The sequence below is a fragment of the Panthera pardus genome, unplaced genomic scaffold (genome assembly GCF_024362965.1).
Source record: "Panthera pardus isolate Hobbes unplaced genomic scaffold, ASM2436296v1 HiC_scaffold_8, whole genome shotgun sequence".
NCBI lineage: Eukaryota > Metazoa > Chordata > Mammalia > Carnivora > Felidae > Panthera > Panthera pardus.
The window spans coordinates 98,363,691-98,386,407 of NW_026527013.1; the positions used below are offsets into that span (position 1 = coordinate 98,363,691).

Genomic DNA, 22,717 nt, shown 5'->3' on the forward strand with positions numbered 1-22,717 from the left:
TTCACTGTATGTTGAAGTGCTAATCCCCAGTACTTCAGCATGTGATCTTGTTTGGAAATAGGGTTGTTGCAGATGTAATTAGCTGAGTAGGAGCAGGATGTGCCCCTACCACAGTATGACTGGTGTCCTTATAAGAAGATAGCCATGTGAAAACACAGACACAGACACAAGGCCATGGGAAGATGAAGACAGACGTTGGAGTGATACACCTATAAACCAAGAACACCAAGGATTGCCAGCCATCCCCAGAAGCTAGGAGAGGCACGACCCAGAGTCTCCCTTAAAGCCCTCACGAGGAACCAACCTTGCCGACACCTTAATTTCAGATTTCCTGTCTCAAGAACTGTGAATAAATTTCCATTGTTTTAAGCAACCTAGTTTGTGGCACTTTGTTATTACGGCAGTGCTAGGCAACTAACACATTGTATTTGCTTTCTTTCTTCTTTTTTTTAATGTGTATTTATTTATTTTTGAAAGAAAGAGAGAGAGAGAGGACAAGCGGGGAAGGGGCAGAGAGAGAGAGGAAGACACAGAAACTGAAGCAGGTTCCAGGCTCCCAGCTGTCAGTGCAGAACCCACCGCAAGGCTCCAACTCACGAACCATGAGATCATTACCTGAGCTGAAGTCGGACGCTCAGTCTACTGAGCCGCGCAAGGACCCCTACATTGTATTTTTACATTAAGAATATTTTTAAAAAGGTTCCAAGAATTTATATTTATGGTGTCTAATTTCTTGAATAAATCACAAAATCTAAAATAAAAAAGAAATCATCCTACTTTATATATTCTCTGGAAAAGTTACACTCAAAGATACAATTCGAATATAAAAATAAAGATCGCCTATTCAGAAAAGAAAACTATGCAGCACATCTAGTTGTACCAACAGGTCAAGGATCAATTGTAAATGTCCAAGTACATTAAAAAATAAAGGATGTGGTTTGTTCCAAGTTGGCCTGTAAAAATTTCATTCTGACCCTTTGATTCCTTTCCTTACTGGAAATTCTCCAGTGTCTGAAGTGACCCCACATTTGGCTTTTGGGAAGACATTCTTATTCATTCCATTTCCCTAAAATGAGCAAAGAAGGGCTGACCTGGAAAGACACCTGACCCAGAATTTCTCAGGGGTGGAATACTGATGAACGCAGATGACTCTGTAAGAGACCGTCTTTGGTTAGAATTCTGCTTTCTGCAAGTTGGGAGTACAGGCAGCCTCGGAGTTTATAGAACAATGTGCTTTCAGAAACCTCACCGGGGGGTTGATTTTGTATAGGATACTGAGCATGTTTGTGGGAGTATTGCCTTTCTCAAGCAGTTTCCATGTGACCAGAGAGGATGCCATAAAAAAGGGCATAAAGGAGCAATCCATGAAAAACCAATTTTTAAAAAATTAACAAAATGCAATGTGATTTCTCCACTACTTTCAAGTTTTCAAATACCAAAAGAGAGCAATGCACAGAAAAGACTTCTAGAAAAATGAGGTAGAATAGTACAGTAGTAAGAGATTTCAGAGCCAGGCTGTCTGCTTTCAAACCTCCGTTCTACTGCTTCTTAGCTTGAGGGAATTATTAGCCTCTCTAAATACAAATTTCTTCATCTGTAAAAATAGGATAAAAATTGCCCCTATTGTAAAGGGTTGCTAAAAAGATTCGATAAGGCACTATATGGAAAACATTTAGCTCAGAATGCTGCACATGGCAAGTACATAGTAAATCTTAGCTGCTGAAATAATAATAATAATAGTAGTAATCGTAATAATAATACCTTTCCAGATTTGTACTTGAAGTAGCTATAAAAATTTCCAGTAGAATTGATTATAGAGTAGGCCCCCAGGGGTCATCGCGTTCACTCCATTAAATTAGGCAAGGAAGAAAATTTCAGGCTCTTAAGTTGACCGTTTTAGTACTTAACATTCTCTATCAGAAAAATAAAATTCACCTCACTTTCCTGGTGTGTTGGATAAGTGGGTTTGGTTAAATAATTTCTGTGGGACGTTCCAAATACTACAAATTTGTATTTGTAACAGCCATTATCAACCATAAATCAAATATGTCTTGAAGTCACTGTCTTTCTTTCAATGAGTATTTCTATTATACTGGCTTCTACCCCTTTCCAAGCAAAATATGACCTTTTAGGCTAGTTTGGTGGTCAGTGTTTGTGCTTTTTGTTTTTCTCCAGTGTACCCCAAGGGGGCCTTGCACTTGAGTGGCTCTGGTACCTGCTGTTTTCAGTCAGAGCTGGGCAAGTTCCACAACACTAAAGTTTGCTTGGACCAAACTTTCAGGTTTCCCAGCTTTGAAAAAGAAGAACAGGATTTTGTGAAATATGCAAAGAAATTGATGATTTTTAAAACCAACTGTCTGAGCTTCAAAGGTTGCAATATAAACTTTCTTTTCAATGATATTTGCTACCTTATCGATAAAAGCTATTTAGTTATAGGAATCACTTTGTATTTCCCCATCCATCTGGGGGTAAGAATTACCCCCAGCTTTTCTGCGGACATCCTCCCTTCTCTCCCTACCCCTACCCAACCCCGGTACATTTGCTGATTGTCCAGAAGATGGCACTGTTGTTTCAAACGCCTGGTTTCCCAGGAGACCAAGTTACCCTGGAAAGAACTGATCCCGTAAGGCAATCAGAGGTTGAAAGGGAGGCGGTGAGAAAAGTCTCTTGAACTTGGGAAATAATGGCAAAATATGTTTGCGAAATTGTCTTCCTCAATCTCCCTTTCTAGGGGCCAACGTGAACATGAAGACGAACAACCAGGATGAGGAGACGCCCTTGCACACAGCTGCCCACTTCGGCCTCCCTGAGCTGGTGGCCTTCTACGTGGAACACGGTGCCGTCGTGGACAGTGTGAACGCCCACATGGAGACCCCGTTGGCTATCGCCACTTACTGGGCCCTCCGCTTTAAAGAGCAGGAGTACAGCAGGGACCACCACCTCATCTGCCGCATGCTGCTGGACTACAAAGCTGAGGTCAACGCCAGGGATGACGACTTCAAATCTCCCCTGCACAAGGCAGCCTGGAACTGTGACCACGTGCTCATGCACATGATGCTGGAGGCTGGTGCAGAAGCCAATCTCATGGATATCAATGGCTGTGCTGCCATTCAGTATGTGCTGAAGGTCACCTCTGTGCGCCCAGCTGCCCAGCCTGAGATCTGCTACCAACTGCTGTTGAACCATGGGGCTGCTCGAATATACCCTCCACAGTTCCACAAGGTGAGGTTATGTCTAAAGATGCCAAGTATAGAACAGGGTAGTCAGCAGGGTTCCCAGAGACTTCAAGGATGGCTTGGTCTCAACTCTTCTGGTGACTCAAGCTTATTTGAGGCTTGAATCTCTGGGCTAATTCCAACTGTCCTCACATTTGCACACACAACCCTGGTTACTTTGTCGTGGTCCAAGTTTGTTTGAAATCTGGGGCTGAGAGCTAAGAATGAGAACGAGAGTGGCAGATAATTTTCCATGTCTTGGGTGAGCACCAGTGAATTGGGAGCAGCTTCTGCCAGGACTGAATTGAGAGAGATAAGAAGGTCACTTTAAGGCTACTGGAGAGGTCAGTAGTGTTACACAGGCAAATACTCGCCGTCTTTTAAGCAGAATATATTTTAAATTACACATGGAATTGTTCCTGCTTTAAATTTTTATCTCTGCATTGTCTCCAGTAACTCATCCATTCTAGAGAAACCAAGCTATTCATGCCAGGAATAAAGAAGCATAGACTTTGGGGTCAAGCAAACTGAGGTCTTGCCACTTACCTAAGAATTTGACTCTGAATACATTACTAAACCTCCTGAGCTTCAAATGCCTCCCCTGTGAAATGGGTACACTCTGCCCTTATGGCTTGGCAAGAATATGCAGAGTCGGTCCTACATTTGAAGGCAATTAATCTTACTGGTAGCACACAGGTATTTTCAGAGCCTAGGGGATGGTGCAAACCTTTCTTTACTCTTTCTCTGGAGTCACTGACAGTCTTTGCAGTCTCTGCCCCAACCCAGTCCCACATCTGTGAGTACCACTTCTTTGGTCTATGTCCATCTTCTTTCCCCACACACACCTCATTAGGCTGGCCATCTTCACAGTGCAACTTCCAGAAGACATACAAGTGATCTCTTTCAAATACAGCTCACTCCATGAAACATAATTTTCTGTGTATTTATGTTCTAAGGCCACCTTCTTTCTATAGAAGAGGATGGAGAGGGACTAAGGGCATGGAGCTTCCAGAGAAACGTACCTACCTCATTTAATTGTGAATAATAATAGCCTTCTCGGGGCACCTGGATGGCTCAGTCAGTAAAGTGCCCGACTCTTGGTTTCAGCTCAAGTCATGATCTCGTGGTTCATGACTTTAAGCCCTACACTGGGCTCCATGCTGATGATGCGGAGCCTGCTTGTGATTCTCTTTCTCTCTCTCTCTGCCCTTCTCCTGCTCGCTCTGTTTCTCTTAAAGTAAATCAATAAAGTCAGACAATTTTAAAAAAAGAATAACCTTCTCATAAGTTTGTTTTGAGAATTAAATGATAATATTTTAGAAGTGTTGGCATTGTGCCAGAGCTGTGGTAACCATTGAAGAAGTGATGGCAATCCCTTTGCTATTATTACATATTTCTTGATCAGTAGAATCAGTGCTCTGGGCCTGGTTTACCCACAGGGTCCTTTCCAACCAGGAGAGACAACGTGTGAGACTGTCCAGAGGCGAACTATTGAGTTTTAGTCTGAGACTCACTGCTGGTTGACTGCGGATGAAACAGGTCTCTGCAAAAGTAACTAGAATACCCTCTCCTCATTCCCCGTTGAGAGCCAGATTAAGGAGAACGGGCCTTCCCATGGAGCTTCTGTTCTCCAGCAAGAAGTCTTTCCTGCAAATGTGAAGAATGTCCCTTTCTTTTCACAAAGGCACTCCTCTGAGAGGTGACAGTGAAGAAGGTTAGAGGCAGAGGCTTAGTGATGAGTCCTGGCTTGGCCATTTACTTGCCGTGTGATGTTTGAACAAGTCGTTGATCTCTCAGATCTCAATTTCCTCATCTAAAAAACGAAGGTAAAAATATCAACTTTTCAAAAATGTTTCAGGAGTAAGTGAGTAAGATATGTTAACCATCCAGCCCAGTAGTGGTGCTCAATAAAATGGTTTCCTTTCATACTCCTCCTCTCAAAACACACACTGGGTCTATTATAGGAGTCCCTCCTGCCAGCCTAACTTTGGTGGCTCTACCAGCCTGTAAAATAGGTGTATGATTATGTGTTCCAAGGACACTATCCAGAGTTAATGTGTTCTTAGTTGTGTTTTGCTTCTCTGAGTTCCTCTGGTTTAGCCATATGCTAAAGAGATTTAGGATAGAATTGGCTACCGGTTGATGGCTTGTATTATAAACATTTTTGTTGCTACCCAACAGACAGTGTGAGAGCACTGGCCCCCTTCCAAAGGAAAACTAAAGAAAAACTATTCAATTTACTATGCAGATGCTTCAAAGTGATTTAGCACAACTACTCCACAGCCCGACTTTCCAAAGAGAGAGTCATCTTTACGACAAGTAAATGACTGACTCATTTATCCAGAAGATAAAGTGATTTGTTCTCATGTGGATGGGGAATTCAGTTTCCTTATTTACAAGGAACAAGGTCAGAGCTGAAGATGCTGTCTTCCAAATACAAAGCAAATTTGTAGAGGGTGTATTTCACTGAAAGCCAATGTATAAATTACATAAGGGAAAAAAAAAGAATTATAGGGTCCGCAATTGCTTTCCAGGGTATAAAAGGACATTTGATTTTTTTTTTCTCAAAGCATAATTCAGAAGGAAGTGACACCCCAGGGAGCCAAGATTGGGTTTTCTTGTAGGGCAAGAAAGACATTTTTCTAGGGGAGGGAAATGTACATGAGGGTTTGGGAGAAGGAAGGATGATTTCTGCCGTTGAACAATGCTGCAAATGAAGCCCAAAATACAAGAAAGTTTTTTGATCATTAAGTACTTTTCTGCACAGATATATCAACATAAAAGGGCAGAGGTAGTCTTAAGAGTTTCTCTGCTGACGTGGCTTACAGAGGCGGCACTTGTAGGGGAAGGGTGGCAGGGAGATTTATCTTGAATCTGTTTTTTAATCTATGCTTTCAGGGGTCAGATGATGAGGGGAAGTATCCAAAGGTGTCTCCAGTTGCCACCAGCGTGGGAAGAAATTGTTGTCCAGTTGTTCCTCAGTGAAGAAAGAATAGAGATCCCAGAGACAGAAAGTGAAATTCATTGGGCATCTTCTGTTTTCCAGGCTGACAAAGAAGGAGCAGAATCTTCTCCCTTTGGGTCCACAATAGTCCTTTCTCATTTGATGGTCAAGGTTCCTGGGAATCAGTGTATTGTGATGATTTGGGGATTGCTGTCTCTTAAGGATCTTTATCATTGTTGTTGCCTAGTGTAATAATTATTGAAGCCTGAAGACAGTGTGTCCAACTGTCTTAGTTCTGGAAGAATCCTGATGTGCCAGTGAAGAGAGCTGGGAGGCTGTCAGGCTCCTCAGAGGAGCATTTCCTGCTGTGAGAACCATCTTCTGTCAGCAGAAAACTTAGTGGTCAGTGTCAGCAAAACCTAATGACAGCAGTGGGAGCTTTGGACTTCGTGCATTGAAAGACTGCAGGTTAAGAACTACTTAATTCTTTTTTTTAGCCTCATGAAAGGTGGCAAGTTATCTCTCTGTGATATATGGGAGTATACCAGGCGCAAATTGAGGCACCAGGTGTGTGAATTAGGCTCCTGAACTATGAATGGATGGTGTTCTTGTAGCCATAACTTAGTTGGAACTTTTTCTGAATAGGGGCTATGAATGGTGTTGACGAATAAAATACAGAATGTTCAGTTAAATATAAATTTTAGATATATAATAAGTAATCTTTAATATAAACATGTCCCATGCAATGTTTGGGACATGGCTACACTGAAAATTCTGTGCTGTCTATCTGAAATTCAAATTTAACCTGGCAGTCTGTATTTGTTAAATTTGCAAACCCTAGTTGGGAAGTAGGTAATGTGTTGCAAGATGTTGGTCATCTGTGATGAAGGTGCTGGCAGAAGGGGAAAGTAAGGAATATCTGGGGACAAATTACCTGTGTTGGGTATGTGAGCATTTTGTCTTTAAATGTAACCAGTGTGGCTTCCTTGTAGAGTGAATGCACCCAGGGAATTAATGCAGAGCAGAGGCCAGTTTTCGGAGTGAACCCTGAAACTATGTGCTAAACCTCATTACAAGCTTTCTCATTTCTCCATACTTTTATAGCTTTTTGTTTTTATAATTCCAGTATAAATATATTTTTGATTCAAGCCTTGGATTAATTTCACCTATCATCCTTGTACTAGTAACTCTGACATTTAAATCTGTATTTTGGATTATCAATTGATTACCAATGTACTTCTCACCACATATCATCCTTTCAGAAAGGATTTGTCTGGAGGTTTTTAGAAAAGGATGTCTATGGAGTTCCGGATAGTTGCTATTTTTATGTTAGCAGCAACATCTTTACATTTAAAAGAGAATTAGTTTGAAGTTTCAACAAAATTCAGCCTAACATAATTATGGTAAAGACTGTTTCTTGTGTCAAAATATCTGTGCAATGAGATTTGTGTCCTTAAACTATTAATTTCACTGGCCATTACCTAAGAAGTAAAATAAAGTAATCAGAATATATTTGGAAGAACACTAAACTCAGATTAAGAAGACCTGAGATTAAGTTCTCATGCTTCCTTTTACTATGTACCTCTCTGGTTTCAATTTTTTCCTCTCCAAATTGGGGGCGTGGGTGTTGAATAACTTTTAGGGTCTCTTGGGACTGTAGCATTCTATGACACTGCGTTAGTAGTTTATAACGAGTGTACAAATTAATTTGTCAGCCTCAGATTCTGTCGGTCTCTTTCACCTGGAACTACCCATCTGCCATCCTCATCCCATCTGTAGAGAAAAGAGCAGCCACATTTGCCTCCATTTTCTAAGACCAAGGTGCTGAAAAATTACTACCCTAACAGCCAAGGACCGAGATGGAAGTTCTTCTAGCTACACTTTTTGTAAACACAAAAAATGATGACTTTTCAGAGGTCCTTTAGCAATGGCTCTCTGGCTTCAACCCACCTCCTTACTCCCTATGGGTTGATGATACAGGATTGCTCTTTATTTGTTTAGGCACGGCTGAAAAAGTCATGGTCAGCAGCTCAGTTTTGGGCACTCTTCCCAGAATATGTATGTGAGTGGTTCCTATGCATTAAGCAAGTATTTATGTTGTGTTCATTTGGACCCAGCCACTTTGACTGATTTAGAGCTTCAGTAGATACAGTTAGTCTGTCATGGCTTATAACGGTGCTTCTTAAATATGAGACAACTAAAAGCAACTGAATGCTGGAATTGCTTCACTGTGGCTTATGAGGGCTGACAACTTATCAGGAATTGTGTGAGCTGATTGTTAAGTGCAGCCATTATTAAAAATTAAATAAAATAAACTTACAATAAGTAAAGTATACTAAAAACAAAGATCATAGGTATTTGAAACACATTATTTCCCAATTATTTTCTTTATATTTCTTAAAAAATTTTTTTAATGTTTATTTATTTTTAAGAGAGAGACAGAGCACAAGGAGGGGAGGGGCAGAGAGAGGGAGACACAGAGGGGAGAAGTTGGATGTTTAACCAACTGAGCCACCCAGGTGCACATCTTTATATTTCTTAATCACTTTATATATCAATGCTCTTGATGTTACATGCATCTATTATACCTGTTTAGTGGAAATATTATATTATGTAATTATTTGTTACTGCACATTTCTTACCAACCATACATTCAGTGACCTCAGGTTGGTAGCTGTGAATAGACCATGATGGGAGTATTTACACCACAGAAATCAGCAAATGCTACTGACCAGACCTTGATTTGTTACTTTGTTGATGTCTAGACCTAAGAAATTAATGGGGTGAATGTTACTAATACAGACTAAATTTAAATGTGTGGGGGCTCCTGTGTGGCTCAGTTGGTTAAGTGCCTGACTCTTGATTTGGGCTCAGGTCATGATCTCATGGTCATGGGATCAAACTCTGTGCTATCAGCATGGAGCCTGCTTGGGATTCTCTCTCCCTGTCTCTCTGCCTGTCTCTTGTGCGTGCACTCTCTCTCTCTCAAAATAAATAAATAAACATCTTTTTAAAAAAGTGGGTAGCACCAAAAAGTGAGGAAGTATGATTCCAGTATTCGAAAACATTTATATATTTCAACAAAAAATTACTCATGTCATTGATGAATGAGTGAAGTTCCAATATTGTCTTCATTGCCTCACATTTGTGGAACAATTACTCTTCCGTGTAATAAAAATATCAACCAACATTCACATAAGAACTACATGTGTTATTCAAAGGCAGACATAGATTTTGGCTATGAATGCAATTCAATATCCGTACAAAATCGATACAAAATCCGTGAAAGCATTCTGTGGGAACCAATCAGCTCTACAGAATTGGAAATAAAGAGTATTGGACATTTTATTATTTATAAATTGTGGGCCACACATTATATTGGTAAAAATTTATAATGCATTTATGTACATATAAATATACACAGGTTTTTTTTCCTCAGAAAGCCTGTAATTGAACATTTTTTTGCATACCACTGACTCAAACCTCTATTTCAATAAATCTTCCTTATTCCTTCTTGAGACCTTCTCGTTGGCCTGTTTGCTGGGGCTGACACAGTCCTCTGCTGAGGCCATGCCTCCTGATTTGAAACTGTGTTTCAATAAGTTCTTAAAAATCTTTCTTTCCTAGAATCCCCACTCTGATGACTCTGCTTCATCTCACCATATTTTGTTGTTCCTGATTCCCATTGGGTCTCGACCATTGGAACTGGGTTTTGATTTGTTACAATAGAAAAGAACTGCCATCTCCTTGGTCCCATGTGTTTGTAAGGGAAATTCTGCTAAAATAACCCTCCCCACCCCAAACCTCTGTCTCCAACCTTATCACTTTCCACTTAACCTACTGATAAGTTGGGAGGAAGAACGAACTTGCTTGATTAACTGTGGACATAGAGAATACCTGAATTCTTGGTTCTTCCTTGTGGTAAGCTTCTAGGAACACCCTCTTTACATCAGGCAAAGGCCTGTAGTTTGGTGATGCAAATTTATATTCGGGGTGTAGTGTAAGGAAGCTTGATGTGGCCCCATAATTCAAGGTATTATATGTAATCAGTTGTATTAATAATAAAAACGACATTCTGATCTTGGATTGTCACCTTCATCTTATTTTTTAGTAGGTTCTAAAGTCAGGAGGGAAAGTTATTTATGGGGTCTCTAAAACCATGTATGTTATGGCACCAAGGTCTTGAAGATGAGAATAGATCTGCCCTAGTTACAGCTGTGTATCCATCCTCTGTCTCTCACAAGCTGATTCCTCCCTGTTTGAATCCACCCAACTCTTAGTAAACTGGCTTTCTAATCAGATCTTGTGGTATCTAATCTGTCTTCATCTCTCTGATCCTCGTGGCTTTGGTGATAATCCAGCTTCCAAAGCTCTCCTAGCTTGATGTCTTTCACTCTGACAGGTCCCGTTTTCTTTTGACCTTTGGAGTCACACAGACCTGAGTTTGAATCCTAGCTCTGTCATTGCTGAGCTAAATAACTTTGAGTTTAAATTTTCTTAGATTCTAAATCTGTAAAATGGGTATAAGAGTAGAGCTAATCTCATAAAGTTGTTTGAAGATTGTGCAAGGTAAATATGCAAAGATTTGACATAGTCCCTGACAAATAATAAGTACTCAAAAAATGATAACTATAACTTTTTTCCTTCTCCCTCTCTCCTGCCTATTAGGATTCCTCAAACTTTAGACCACGGTCCTCTACCATTTGCATTCATTCCCATTTAGAACATTATTGAGCCACTTGGCTTTAGCCAGCACATTCTTTAATGATGTACAAATCTCCACCTCCTTCTTGGCCTTTTCGGTGGAGTGCTATCATGCACATTTTTGACTGACATTAAGACATTGCATATGACATATCCTCCTGTCTGGGACCTGACAACTCTCCAATTAGTATACCCTTCCAACTTGTTCAGTTCTGTCAGTGGCACCCCCATATGTCCTTGTTCTCCGTCTTGAAAGTTGCATTCTTTACTCCCCATGTCTGAGTAGTCATTAAGCCCTACTATTCTTTCTCAGAGCTTCAGTTACCATCCATTCTCAGGACTGAAAGTGAAGCTAGCTGAGAAGCCGTTTGATACACCCCCATTCAGCCTCTTCACTGTTCTCTGACCTTCATATCCTTGTTTTCTCCTTTGTGCTTTTGCTCATGATGCCCAAGGGACACTTGATGATCTTTAAGTTAGTCTTTTATTAGTTACTGGCTTACATTGCTCTCTCTTTGAAAAATGTGTATCTTTTCTCTTCAACTAGGCCGTAAACTCCTTGAAGACAAAAAACAGGTCATAAACTTCTCGGAATTACTGTCATACTGCTAAACACAGCGCTCAATAAAGGCCTCCTAATGGAATGAATTGATTGAATATAACCCTTTCTTGTTAAGAAAATGTAATAGCCTCCTATGGCCTGTGAAGTCAGTCCCAAGCTCATCAGACTGGCAGTGCAGGTGCACTGTCAGCTGGTTCCATCTTACCTGCTCTGAACATCAGCACTTTCCTGACATGGGCCCTCCATTCCGGTGACCACACTCACACACACACACACACACACACACACGGCATTAGAATGATAATCTTTCTGTCTCACTTTTGCCTAGGGCCTCAAGCTGGTAGGTACTTAACAGCCCACACTAAAAAATGCAATTCTAGATCACTTATGACAAACTTGTAAAGGAGGTGGGGAAATCCAGTGTTGCGTCCCTTTGGCCAGCAACAGTAGGCTGAGGTTGGAAAGGACTGGGAAAGCAGGAAGAACTTCTCTTTGGATAAAGTTGTTTGAGTGCGAAGGCATGTGTCCCTTGTAATGTCAGCAATGGGGGGCTTTCTCTGCATCTCAAGTCCAGTGAAGAGGACTCCACAGTTTTCTGGAGTTTCAAGGGAAAAATGGAACCGATGTGTAACTCACGATGAGAAAATTTAAAGGTGAAAGTCTGTGGCTGGGGCTGCTTGTCTGTTGGCAAAGGAAAGAAAGGTGAGTAAATTCGGAGTCCAGAGTACTTTTGCTGCAGGTTGCCTATGGACCAGTTGGTGGACACATTGCAGAACCAGTTGGGTCCCTTTGAAATGAAAATAGGCCATACTCAAAAGACTTCCGGAGACGAGGCCAATTTGGCAGAGAGAAGCTGGAGGTGTTCAGGTGGACACAGAAGCTGTTGGGAAGGGGTGAGGCTTGTAAGGGCAAGATGAGCATTTCATCAGGCTTCCACCTGCTTCGTTAGCACCTCGTTTTCACTTGCTCCTGAATGGTGAAAGGAGGTCCTGTGATTTTATTAATCTTCCCATCCGCCTTGGGGCTGGCAGTGTGTTTGAAAACTCAAAGGCGGGAGACTTCGCAAAAGCCTTTGAAGGCTGCAAGGAGCCTAACAGATCCATCAGTTCTTGGTGTCTTTGTGGGAATGAATGAATTGTACATGTGCGTTGAACAAATAAACCTGTCTGCTTCCTCTCCAGGTGATACAGGCCTGCCATTCTTGTCCCAAAGCAATCGAAGTTGTAGTCAATGCCTATGAACACATCAGGTGGAACGTGAAGTGGAAAAGAGCCATCCCAGATGATGACTTGGAGGTAGCGAATCCATTTGCTTCCCATGGTTTTCACTATAAAGTAGTTCAAGACTGCAGTGGAAGTACAGAACGTTCTAATTGAAGAACTGGCTTTCAGAATGCCTGTAAGACCTACTCGAATATTTATTTGTCACATGAAGCACATGGCTATAAAATGCAGGTGTGAGAAGAAGAATAAATAGATGCATCAAGTCTGTAGTGTTTGAGAATGTCTTGGGGGACTTTTCCATTTAAGGGCATGTTGAACAATGGTACAGAGATGACAATTTTACTTTCTCCTCAATAATCTAGATACTGGAATAATAATAGTAATAACAGTAATAATAATAATTGCAATTGTTCATATATAATATTTTTGCCAGAAGATGTGTCTTTCATGTAGATCGTGTCATTCATTTTTCAATAGCTTGAAGCCTTGAAGTAGGCAGGAGCCGTATTAAAAATCCTTAATAAGTTCTGCAGAAAGCCATTGACAAAGCTGAGTTCCCACTCGGCAAATGGACTTTGCTCCCTTTGCAAACCAGTCCTCCCACAGAGCCTCCTGTTCTTGGTTTTAGCCCTCGCAGGCTGTCTCCAACACGTGGGGAGGTATCAGGAGCAGAGTGCAAAGTTCATGCGGCCCGGAGGCGGGCTGCCTAGGTGCAGTCTTATTCTGCTACTTTTTAACTATCTTACCCTTAAAAAGTCACTTAACCGGCTTTAGTGGCATTAATAGAATAAATATCTGAGTGTATGGGCCACGTAAGGCATGTCAAGTGTATACAATAGCATTTAGATTAATTTCACATTGCCCGTTTTGATATACACTGGCTCAGGCAGTTCACGTAAGTATATTTTATCTCATTTCCTGGGTTCGGAATTGTGGCATAGGGTACTATATCCCCCTCGTCTCTCTTCTCTCCTCATGCACCACCTCTCAGCCCCCATCCCAATTTCGTGTTTAATTTTGTCTCACTGTGGGAGACGCTAGAAAGCTGCCATTGTGTACGAAGTAGGGACTCACTGCCTCATTGTAGATTTCTATTGAAGTAGACTCCGGGGCTTTTCTGGTTTTAACCTGTCTTGCTTTTTCCTTTGCAGAGATACTGGGATTTTTACCACTCTCTCTTCACTGTGTGCAGTAACTCTCCGAGGACTCTGATGCATTTATCGAGATGCGCCATTCGAAGAACGTTGCACAACAGATGTCACAGAGCAATTCCTTTGCTTTCCCTCCCATTGTCATTGAAAAAGTACTTGCTTTTAGAGCCAGAGGGAATCATTTATTAAGCCTTATGAGACAGAAGTTCCCAATCCTAGATGTTTAAGTGGACTCACCGGGTAGACACAGTTTGCATAAATAAAACGGTACTTGGGTTGATTATAATACTTCAGGGATTTCAAAACACTTTACAAACTCCATGTCATTAATCCTAGGGTATCATGGTGAGGGGAAATAAACAAGAAGTAAAGTTAAGGAATTCTCAAAGACAAGAATGGATCCAGAAGGTACCGACAGCAGTGATAACTAGTGTGTATAGTGTTTTTACTTGGTGCCTGATACATTTTTGTAAAACTTTTCATATATCATCTCAATTGAAATGGGACCCAGGTTTTCTTACAACCAATCTCGTTCTCTCCCTTGTCAGTAATAAGTTTACATTACTGTCGAGTTAGCAAAATCATAGGCTTTTGTGACTGGCCTCTTAATCTCAGTGTCTCCCCCCACCCTCCCTCCTGCCACCATAACCACTTAGCAGAGAGTACTGTCACTAGTTTTGCAAACTCCGATCCCCACTCTAAGCTCTTTAACTTATTTCTTGGTGAAGAGAGCACATGAGCATAGTCAAGGAGATTTTGAGTTAAATTTGAAACGAAAAGCAAAATCTACTTAATAGTCAAAAAAAGGACATTTCAACCCATGCTTATTGAGCCAGAGACTGGAGAAGCAAAGATGAGTGTAAGGTGAGGACTCCTGCCCTCCAGAATCTCACCGCTTAGCAGAGCATCCGGACATACGAGCAGGGAACTGCAGTGTCAAATGTCAGGGGCAAGAGTACAGGTGTAGACTCATTTTTAGCGCTTGTCTTTCAAAGTCATGTTTCCGAACCGAAGTGTGGTTTTCCTTTGAAGCATGAATATTAAGAGTGAAGGGACTGTGTGACGTAAAGGGAGCTCCTGCTGCTGTTAGTGTAAATGTATTCACTTTCAGTTTCTCCCAACATCTAGAAACTTTTTTTTTATTTTAGTAGGACTTTCTGTTCAGTGCTCCCCTCGGGAAAAATATTGCACACTCAGTGGCTCCCCTGTATGCCACAAGAAAGTTTAGTAAAAGATGTACCAGAAAGTGTGTGAAGGGAAGAACTTAAGTTGGTTACTTGGCCTCATTGTGTACTACCCTGACATTTCAGAGCATCTTAGCTAGAAGATGAGGAACCCTTTGCTAGCAATGGCTGGCTACAGAAAGCAAATCGAGAGACTTTTTGAAAATGGTAAAAGTTTGAAAGACTTGGAAAGAGAAGTGTGCAAATCAGGCTTGTTAGTTAGTGGTTTGCAGAAAGTGAAATATAGTTATTAACCTCTGGACCTCAGGGTTTGTGAGGCCAAGTTCGCTTCACTTTTTTGTTCTTGCTAATCACTTTCAGAAAAGACCATTGCCTCTTAGCACCATTTTTTTAGAGGTTAGAGCAGAAGTAATTAAGCACAAACAAATCCATTTGCCAGTTGTGGGCAGGTTTCTTTTATTTGTGTGGTTCTTCATCTTATTTAACTTTAGATGCTTGAGTTTTGAGTAGAGATGATGTCACATATTCCGCGAGCCCACCACCTAGACTGTGCTTGTAGACTGGGATTTTCATACGTCCTGAGCTCTGTAGGAAAAATCATGAGTAGGTGCAATAACCTTTCTGGTTTTCTTCAGTTTTACTCAAATATTTTGAGAGGACTGTTCTGGACTAAAATAAGATCTATACATTGTGGAATAGGTTGCTGAATTTGTATAAACTAGTCATGTGAAACATGGTCCTTCAGAAGATGGTTTGCTTGCAGCAAGAGGTGCTGGGGGGAGACACATGTTGCCCTCACCTTCAGGAATATTCTGGCCAAAACATTTGTGATGCGCTGTCTTTGTCAATAAAACTTAATGCTGAGGGCAAGGGGAGAGGATATTCCTTGCATTAGAAAACATTTCTCAATCCGCTTGCTTGTACTTAAACATTTTATGTTAATTAGCACATAATACAAGCCTACTTGTTTTGAATTGTTTACTCGTGCATTTAAAAGTTATTTCTCTTCATCTCTGAACTTTTATTTAGAGGACTTAAATAAAGCCCTCGTTTCCTTTCATCTTCAGGAGTTGTTTATTTACCGACAAGCCTTTTTTTTTTTTTCCAATTGACTAAAGCGATAGACCTGAAGAGCTCTACATGTGTCATTGCTTTCTTCAACATTTAGAAAGAAAAAGAGGATGAGGAAATGTGCCTGTAAATGAATAATATTTTCAAAAGAAAGTAAAGGGTAAACACAAATAAAAGGCAGGCAGTTGCTGTAGGAACAAGAGTATTTTAAAGATAATAAAGAAATGGTATTAGGGGCGCCTGGGTGGCGCAGTCGGTTAAGCGTCCGACTTCAGCCAGGTCACGATCTCGCGGTCCGTGAGTTCGAGCCCCGCGTCAGGCTCTGGGCTGATGGCTCGGAGCCTGGAGCCTGTTTCCGATTCTGTGTCTCCCTCTCTCTCTGCCCCTCCCCCGTTCATGCTCTGTCTCTCTCTGTCCCAAAAATAAATAAAAAACGTTGGAAAAAAAAAAAAAAGAAATGGTATCAGATCATTCTCTCCCACCTGTCACCATCTGTGTCCTCCTGGGCTTTTCATTTGTCTTCATTCTCCCCATTCACGTAACCCGGAGCAACAGCAACAGAGGAAATGATGCCACTTTTGTAACTTTCTGTAAATAGTCATTTAGTGACCTGAGAAAACAGACCTCTTCATTTTCGTAAGTTACATGTGAGGAAGGATCTTTAATTCCAGGGAAGACCATCTATCCAGCTTTCTCCCTTCTCAGGATCTAGACACATTTCTTTTTAAAAAAATTTTTTTAAATATTTATTTCTGAGACAGAGAGAGACAGAGCACAAGCTGGGGAGGGGCAGAGAGAGGGGGAGACACAGAATCTGAAGCAGGCTCCAGGCTCTGAACTGTCAGCACAGAGCCCGACTCGGGGCTCAAACTCAAACCATGAGATCATGACCTGAGGTGAAGTCAGATGCTCAACCGACTGAGCCACCTGGGCACCCCTAGACACATTTCTTGATCATGTAGTGCTACATTGTCATTTGGTCCTTCCGTCCTGAATTCAGGGGCTTCTAATAAAAAACACAGCAGTCGAAAGCTGATTGCACAGACAAGAAAAGTAACAAACCATTTGCATTGGGTTATCAATGCTGGAAAAAACAGCTGAGCTTTATATTTTTGTTACTCACCCGATGGTGAAGAACTCAAGTTTTAAACTGACACACCTTCAAAACGTAAAAAAAAAAAAACAAAACTCAATTATTCACTGGTTTTCTTTAAAACACAGACACCATGGCTAGTATCTGGAAGAAAATCATTGTCACTTTCCTTAGGAGTATAAACGGATACATTCCAGGTAGATGTTAAGAGTCCTGGCTCTGGTGCCTATCTATCTGGGTTCATTTTCTGCCTCCCAACCTTATTCGATCCATTATCTAGGGATATGCTTCATGCCTCAGCTTTCTCGTTTATAAAATGGGGATAATATGGAATCTATATCATAATAGTTGTATATGATTGCTTTGAGGTGTAAAGGAAGAAAGAGTTTTCCTTGACTCTCTTAGGGTCTCAGGTTGGGTCTGAAAATTAAACTGACGAAGATTATAGGAGAAAAGCATACAAGTTTTACATGACACTGGACCCTTCATAAGGAAATGAGGATCTAAAGAAACAGAACTGAGTATGGTTATGTTAAGCTTGATAAAGAGTGGGCAGCTGTGTAGAAAATATGATAGGTCCTTAAGGAGTATGAGGGGAAAATTAGCCAGCCCTGTTTGTTAGAATTCTTCTCTGGTGTTCCTTTGTTTTAAAAGATAAAGATGAGTCTTCCCTCCAGGTCCAAGGAGGGCACCTCCCAGAGGAGAAGGTGTGGGGTAGATCAGAGCCACCTTCTTGCTTCTGTTACTTTCTCAAACTCCTTCAGCTTAAAATATCCAATATGCCAAAGTATCATACTTTGGGGTGGCATGTCCTAAAACCCCATCAGAGGGTTAAATTGCTTATACATTAAAGCACAGAAAATAGTAAGCATTTTATTATCATTGTCCTTGTTACTTTCTTTTTTTTTTTTATGAAATTTATTGTCAAATTGGTTTCCATACAACACCCAGTGCTCATTCCAACAGGTGCCCTCCTCAATACCCATCACCCATCCCCTCTCCCTTCCCCCCCCATCAACCTTCAGTTTGTTCTCAATTTTTAAGAGTCCTTGTTACTTTCATAATCATTATTATTTAGGGAGAGGCTTCTTCCAGTAAGGTGATGTATTCTTAGAGTGAAACTATAGCAAAGGTGATACATGGCACATTTTTCTCACATTGTCAAATATTTCTGGAGCTCCTACCATGCACTAGGCACTTTGCTCAGAGCTGGAATCAATCAGGGAAACAAGACAAACTGGGTCCTTGACCTTCTTGGGCATTTTTTGAGGTGGGGGATGAAGGTCAAACTAACATGGATTTGGACGGTTAGCAAACAAGCAAATTAGTTACTTTAGGAAACTTTGCCCTTTTGTAAATGGGTTTATCGAGGAGGTAATGGCTCCTTTTACTATTTCATGAGGGTTATGGAGTCACTTGAACTTCATCATGTGGACAGAGAGCAGCTGTCTTCCGTGTTTCCATCTTCAAAGAGGGAAAGAGTAGGAGGAGGTTAACTTTGTAGCAGAAGGAATGTAGGTTAGCAATAAGATTCCTACAGGTGAGGGTTATTGCACATCAGAATGAATGAACAGGGAGGGCTGAAGAATTTCTTTCAATTATTCTTTCACTTTCAAGAATTTATTCAGTACTACTAAAGGTGTGGTTCTGCGAAATAAGTGGAAGGAAAAAGGGGGTGTTGATACCAATTCGCTGCAAGATTCACCATCAGTGGCACAATGTTTCTCTTCGTTTTCACTAAAAGGTAAGAATAAAAAATATACTGTTTTTTTTTTAAAATTAGGTACTATCTACCTGAGCTATTTTTCTGTCAGCCTGCTATAAAATGGTTGATGAGAAATGGTTTTCAAAACCTATATTTTGATGATAAACTGCCTGCTTTCTATTTTGGGTCATACTTATCACCCAAAGCGATACATGAAATATGAAAAAAGGATCATTCAAAAAACAGTTGCTTTCTTTCCTTTTCTTTCTCTTTCTCTTTTTTTAGCAACACTAAGTGGATTAGTGTGCTTAAAATTCTTCTTTAGTAATTGGTTTTCTCAGATATAGGTATGCTTCAATGATATTGGATAACAATTATGCAAATATATGCTAATCCAGCCAAGGAAATAAAATAATGATGCCACCTTGTACGTCCTAGATTAGAGACACTGGAGGACTAGTTCTTAGTGCTTATCGAGCGTAAAGAATTGACAACAGAACTCTCATGGGGAGTTTAAGGATATCTTAGAGGTAGAAGTTAAGTACCAGGGGTCTTCTCAAGGTTCAGGAGCCCAGACACGGTCCACAGTCACAAAGGAAGATGTTTACTCACTACCCCATTCCGTATTCAGGGGAACTTAAAAGTCAGTGTTTGGGTGACCAAAAGTGGGAACCAGGGGAGGTTATGATCAATTTGATTCCAACAACAAGTCATACAAACGAGCTGCACTTCGAAACATAAACTCTCTCTTTTTTGGGTCTTGGCTGGACAGCATGCGTGGGCTGTGTCAGCTGAACCCCTGCCTGCCTGGCTTCCTGCTGGGTTCAGTCAATGGCAACGCCAACTGAAGACTGAAGGGCAAGAGGAAATGGAGACTGGGACACTTCCTGGTTCCTTTCTTGCTGAGCCTCCTCTAGATGGCAGCTGAATTCCTTTCCCAAGGCACAGCTCCTGTGAGCACTTCTGAGCTACTGTGTCCCTTGGATTATACGAACTGCTTCCTCCACTTGTTTCTCCAGACCTAAAGGTAGCAGACGCTTCTTCCTGTTGTCTATGTCCCAGGCACTTCATCATTCTTTGCTACCTATGCTTTTATGCATTGTAGTGATGACATTATCTTCAATCACCCCTTCTGAGTGTGCAATTCATTTCCTCTAGGGATCTTGACACGCACAAGCACAGGGAAGTGACAAGTTAGTGACAGCCTCAGTGGTGGTCCAGATGGTAAGAACTGTTGGCCTTGAGAGAAGACAGAGGTCACTGTGAGCAGTGGTCAAGCAAGTGGACTTGAGCTGTGACCTGAAGAGGGGTGGGATTTGAGTAATAATTTGAGTAAGAGCAGGGCAGTGGAGAGGGAGGCATTTAAGGTAAGTCAGTAGCCTCTGTGAAGGGTTAGGGTTGAAATGTATAACAAGTATTCACCATCACCAATTAGACAACCTTCATGGAAGCAGAAGATGAATCTTTGTCGTAGAGAGTGGAAGATGAGGTTGGCAGGGTGGGGGCAGGATTAGGTTATGAAGTATCTTGAACAATGGGGAAGCACCATGGGAAACCAAGAGAGTATTATTCTTATCATAGTTACTTCTTTTTCTAACCACGTAACTTTTATGATAGTTATGACACAATATTATGTGTCATAATTATGTAAATAATTATGACACAACCACATAACATTTATATGGTATTTTATCACGTTCAGAGCACTTTCATGATGCTTGATACAGATAACTGCCTTTATCATTCCCCTCTTCTTCCCTGCCTTCCCCAATACAATTCTGAAGATTTAGACTTGAAAAAAAGTCTAAACATGGCATTAATTAACCCTTTTCTTCTCACGTAAAGCACTCCAATCATATGGAATGATCTACTCAAGCAAAGAAGCGACTATATAACCTTAGGGTTTTTTTTTTAATATCAAAAGCTAAAGAGTGTGGTGTTTTTAATGTTTTTTTGTTTAATGTTTATTTATTCTTGAGACAGAGCGTGAACAGGGGAGGGGCAGAGAGAGAGGAAGACACAGAATCTGAAACAGGCTTCAGGCTCTGAGCTGTCAGCACAGAGCCCGACGCGGGGCTAGAACCCACGAACTGTGAGATCATGACCTGAGACGAAGTCGTCGGACGCTTAACCGACTGAGCCACCCAGGCGCCCCAAAGAGTGTTTTTTTTCAATTGCACTGAGACACGGGTATGGAGGGAAGGAAGTCTTCCTTCCAGCACGTAAGGGGATGAGGGAACAGAGGCAAACTTTGAAGTTCTAGGGCTGCATATAATTCTCTCCATGGCAGTGTTCAAAGGATAAATTGTTCCCAGAAGTACTGACATGATTAGGTCCTTCAGGGGCCCCAGGACTGCCGACTCTGCTCAAGTCTGAGCAGCAAGGAAAGACCTCTTAGGATGATCCATTCAGGAAAGCTTAGGCAGCTGCAAATCGTTTCTAAGTAACCTTTGGGTAGTTCTTCAATAAAGATACATACAAAGAAACTGCAGTGTTTGCTCCCATTTGTGAGCAATGCAGTGCAGCCCAGAAGGAAAAATACGCATTTTGAAATTCAATAGTTTGGGATTTTAATCTTGATTGTGCCACTTAATATCTGTGTGAATTTGAGCCAGTTTCTTAACCCAGGTGTCAATTTCTTTATTTGGATAGAAGGAATTAGCTATCTGATTTACAAGGCTCTTTTGGAAACTAGATGAAATGATGCACAGAAAGCATTTTCTAAAGCAGGGTTCCCGTCTGTAGCTGAACCCCAGAAAATGCTCAGACGCTACCCGGGTCGGCTGTGGGAGAGGGCATTATATAGCATGTGCCGGAGGACATACAGTTTCTAGGACGTTCATGTGCACAGGCCAGAGAAGTGACTTGTAGTTTTTACTGCATCTTATTTAACACGATGAGTTTCCTATGGGACAGCTCTCTGTGGCAAGCTGTTCCAAGCCCAGTTGGTTATGGTTCTCTGCTCTTATAACTTGGCCTGAAGGGGGCAGTGTAGAGCTTTCTCCCTGCCATGAATCAGAGTTGTGGACTACTGGCAGCTCTTCTAAAACACAGCCTTGGAGAAAATTAAACAGGAAAGCTCAAGAAAGGCAAAAAGGTATTCTGTGGCAACTTTCGTTGATCTTCTGGCTACAGTTTCAGACAAATCTGCTCTGCTCTTCGTTGGAAAGAGGTCTGGGAATCAGGAAGAGATACCAGAACCACAGGTCTCTATCCTCTGGTTACATAATCTGGAAGAAAAAACCTTGCACTTAGTTTCTCTTTCATGTGGCACTGAGGTAAACAACTTCATTAGTAATTCCATTCATTTAATGTCCCTTCCTAAGATAGTCTAGAAGAATAGCTGGTCACACATACTAAGAAGCAGAGTTAGCCATGTGACTTATAGATCCCACACATGCCAGAAAAGTTTACACACACGCACATCTAGCAAACCAACGTGAGTGGAATGTATGGAGATACTTAGTCAATGACATGTCATTAGTACCTGCTGCAACCCACAGAAGGAAATCTGTACGTGTGTAGACCCTGGACACATCCACGTGAGTCAAATAGACCAACTCTCCTGCAATGTGTTGATATTTGATTCGGTTTTCAGTAGTCCTTAAATATTTTTTTGGCCTTGGGATGACTGGTACATTTAACTTATCCTCTCTATAGGTATAGCCTGCCTTTCTTATTTAGGTATTCGTGGTGCGCAGTTTGAGCTTCTTAGAATGAAAAAAGTGTGGCACGTCACTTTTCACTCCTTCAGCGGACAATAGTAAGGAATCAAGGTATTCTCTCCTTTTGAACCCTGACTCAGCCTCAGAGTCTCTCTCAACACGGTATCTAAACTGCCAATGCCATGTGCTAGGAGCTGATA

The 22,717-nt window shown here is 41.2% G+C and overlaps 1 protein-coding gene across 1 annotated transcript in view; it reads left to right on the plus strand.

Moving 5' to 3' along the window:
- ASB4 (ankyrin repeat and SOCS box containing 4) overlaps positions 1 to 16,043 on the plus strand; it is a 60,163-nt gene extending 44,120 nt beyond the window's left edge. Inside the window, exons 3-5 of the mRNA XM_019443380.2 lie at positions 2,732 to 3,222; positions 12,607 to 12,720; positions 13,800 to 16,043. Of these exons, the coding sequence (XP_019298925.1) occupies positions 2,732 to 3,222; positions 12,607 to 12,720; positions 13,800 to 13,988 (794 nt within the window). The 3' untranslated portion in view covers positions 13,989 to 16,043. The remainder of the gene's footprint in view (positions 1 to 2,731; positions 3,223 to 12,606; positions 12,721 to 13,799) is intronic.
- The last annotated feature ends 6,674 nt before the right edge of the window (positions 16,044 to 22,717 follow it).